The sequence below is a fragment of the Nannobrachium achirus genome (assembly GCF_963921795.1).
Source record: "Nannobrachium achirus genome assembly, chromosome: 12".
Classification (NCBI taxonomy): domain Eukaryota; kingdom Metazoa; phylum Chordata; class Actinopteri; order Myctophiformes; family Myctophidae; genus Nannobrachium; species Nannobrachium achirus.
Window position 1 is genome coordinate 47,401,965 of NC_137832.1, and position 3,449 is coordinate 47,405,413.

At 37.4% G+C, this 3,449-nt stretch overlaps 1 protein-coding gene across 1 annotated transcript; it reads left to right on the forward strand.

The window, feature by feature from the left end:
- Positions 1–365: 365 nt before the first annotated feature.
- Positions 366–3,110, forward strand: LOC308295105 (myosin regulatory light chain 2, atrial isoform-like; the record flags this gene model as incomplete). Its single annotated transcript, XM_080738072.1, has 6 exons — positions 366–401; positions 541–616; positions 1,390–1,494; positions 2,614–2,692; positions 2,822–2,870; positions 3,006–3,110. The coding sequence occupies 6 exons, from the start codon at positions 366–368 to the stop codon at positions 3,108–3,110; spliced, it is 450 nt and encodes a 149-aa protein (XP_080594198.1).
- Between the last annotated feature and the right edge of the window lie 339 nt (positions 3,111–3,449).

Here is a 3,449-nt window from a genome sequence, read left to right on the forward strand (position 1 = left end):
CTTTATTACTATTTACAGTAACACTAGACCCCATAAGTCACATCTGCCCATGAAAGATTGCGGTGCATCTTGGGGATGGGCTTATTGTGTCTAAAAAGACACATTTAGCCACTAATAAGCATGCCTGCACCCACTGAAATTAATAATCGCCAAAACAATTGAAAGCAGTAGCCTAAATGAAAGCATTTTAACAGCCATCTTCTTTTCTCTAATTACAATCTAGTTGTAGTATTACATGATCAAACCCTAATGGTAGTATTGTATGATTTGTGTGAACTCTGTCTTTGTATGGGTTTCAGGCAAGTAAGAAGACTGCTAATAAGAGACAGAGGGGGGCTCAGAAGACGTGCTCCAATGTCTTTTCCATGTTTGAGCAGTCTCAAATACAGGAGTTCAAGGAGGTAAGAGTGCCTATGGGAAAGCAGGCACAGCTTCAAATGTGTATGTATTGCAATTCATAAATGGTATATTTCACAATCACAAATCAAATTCCACTCAAATCAGAGGAAATTGCTCTACACTTTGTGTTGTTCCTTGCAGGCTTTTGGCTGCATTGATCAAGACAGAGATGGTGTAATTAAAAAACAAGACCTGGTGCAGACTTATGGACAGCTGGGTAAGTATTTAATTTGAATAATAATAATAATAATAGGCATAGGCCCAACTCATATAACTCCTTCATATTCAGAGTCTTTAAATCAGTGGTTCTCAAAGTGGGGTCCGGATACCCCCAGGGTCCCCAGCAAAATATAACATCAAAACAACTTTAACCCTATTTTATACTTGGCTATTCAATAATCAAACTAGAAGATCACAACTCGTAGCAGTGTGTGGCACGTTGTGCACTTTGGTCACAATCAGCCTCCTCGAGGTGCATGGGCAAACTTAACTGTTGCCATCTGCTGATCAGCTCCTTTGGAGAAAGAAAGTAAAATATAATCTTGAGAAATTTGGAATAATCTTGAAAATGTTTAAACACAAAACCTATTGGGTAACTGGCACTAAATCCTCTCAAATGGGTGTCCACAGCCCGCGGATAAATCCGACCTACTGTACATGTATTTTCTACAAATTTTTATTTGAATTTGAAAACTTGTAATGAGACTTTCTACATAATGAGTACTTTTACTTTTGGTACAATTACATTTTGATGCCAATACTTTTGTACTTTTACTCAACTACATTTTGAATTGCGGGTTTTAACTTGTTAGAGTATTTTTACAATGCAGTAATGATACTTTTACTTAACATTTGAGTACTTTTTCCACCACTGGCCATCTGGTGCTTTCTCTTCATATCATGTTTAAATAAGAACATGTGTGTTTGTATGTGTGTGTGTGCGTGCGCGTGCGTGCGTACATGCAACATGCGTGTGTGTGCATGCTCCAGGAAAGCTCAATGTCAATGATGAGGAGCTGGAGGGAATGTTGAGTGAAGGCAAGGGTCCCATCAACTTCACTGTGTTCCTGACTTTGTTCGGGGAGAAACTCAACGGTGAGATCACTGGGTTCACAGCAACCAAAATGCACTTTGGACATTAACCGCATTAACCATGGAGTCCATATTTTTGGTGTTTTTTCCTAAATGTTTCTAAATAAAAAAGAAAATGCAAAAAATAGCAGATCTATAAGCTCACAGCGTATTGTATCTGTGAGCTTGAACATGTCATCCTCTGCTATTTTTACTATTTGGCATACAATGAAGTAGACTAGAGGGTATGCGCGTGTCATCATCATCATACCCGGAAGTTAACGCCCACTGAGTGCCAAAAAACTACTTTCTGGCATTGACAGCCCATACATCCAAACAGAAAAGGCATTAAACTATGTTAAACAACATTAAACTCACTTTGCCACTCACTTTACCACTCGATTGCCACTTGATTTGCCATTCACTTTATGCATGTGCATACCCTCTATATGGCTTCCTTAAGGGACCACTTCACCCATTTTCAACTTACAGCATCAACATAAACATGAATTGGTTAAATTCTCAGTATAAGATGGTACAGTTTCTGTCTACTCTCTGTTTGTGTCTCAGAGGAGGGCTGTGGAGTGGAGATTACTGAAATCTGCCTACCAGTGACATCATTGGTAGGCAGGTTTGGTCATTTCCCACAAGATTTCATACTTTTATTTTACTTAATGCAAGAATAAGGCTTCTATTCCAGTATGTAACTTTCCAGGAAGATAAAGGTTGTAGTTGCTATAGCAATTTCCCCATTGATTTTTGTCATTGGTAAGCAGGTTTATGAACTATTAATATACATCCAAACATGTGCCATCTTAATGAACATTAGTGAGGACCAATTATACGAAGATATGGTTGAAAATGGGTGAAGTTCTCCTTTAAGTTGTTAAAAGAATAATTACCTTTACTTCACTGTTTACTTGATTTACTGACTAGTGTATTGTTGCCTAAAACATTTCAGGATTCAAAAACAACAAAAATAGTAGATCTACAAGCTCAAAATGACAACATGTTTTGAGCTTGTAGATCTGCTTTGAGTAGTTTATTTATGAGTAGTAGGGCATTAATTTACAAAAAAACAATAAAGTTAGTAGGAAAGAGGTTTCTGCGACAATTTGGATGCTAATTTCTTGTTGTATACAGGTACTGACCCTGAGGAGACTATACTTGCTGCCTTCAAGCTATTTGATCCTAATGCGACAGGCTTTGTCAACAAGGATGAGTATGGTTACCATAGTTTTAGTTCTTTTTTTTCCCCTTTTTTTTCAATGAAAATAATAATTACGGTATATACAATAGGCTTATCAGTTCCTTTTTTTAACCACCTTTGATGTATTTTCATTCAATCCAGGTTTAAGCGATTACTGATGAATCAGGCTGATAAATTCACATCAGAAGAGGTTTGCATCCAGTGTTTCATAAAATACTAATGCTAATGTGTGCTCAAAGTGTGCTGCAATGATCATCATTACAGTCCGTTTCCATCTTGTACGTGTTAACTTCACCTGCCATTGTCTCCATGGTGACCTTCCCAGGTGGACCAGGCATTCTCAGTAGCTCCTATTGATGTGGCCGGGAACATCGACTATAAGTCCCTCTGCTACATCATCACACATGGAGACGAGAAGGAAGAATCCTAAAGAAGATTTCAATTCAATTATTTGTTGTGTTTTTAAAAGCCGCAAATTCCCAACCTGTGGGCCTGGTAGGACATCAGGATGTTGCAAGATGACACATTAATATTTAAAACAATATTTAAAAAATCATGGTATTCTTTCTTTAAAACCTTGAAAAAATGAGTTTTCATTGTGATACAGATGAATAGGAACTTTAAGTGTACTATGTTGGTTCCATTGATCCAAGCTGGAACACAATCAATTGATTGATCATTAAATGAACCATGCTGTTCATAAGCTATATGAGCAATTAGCTATTAGCCAACTAATCATTTGTTGCCATGTTCACCTCCCTTTGTATGC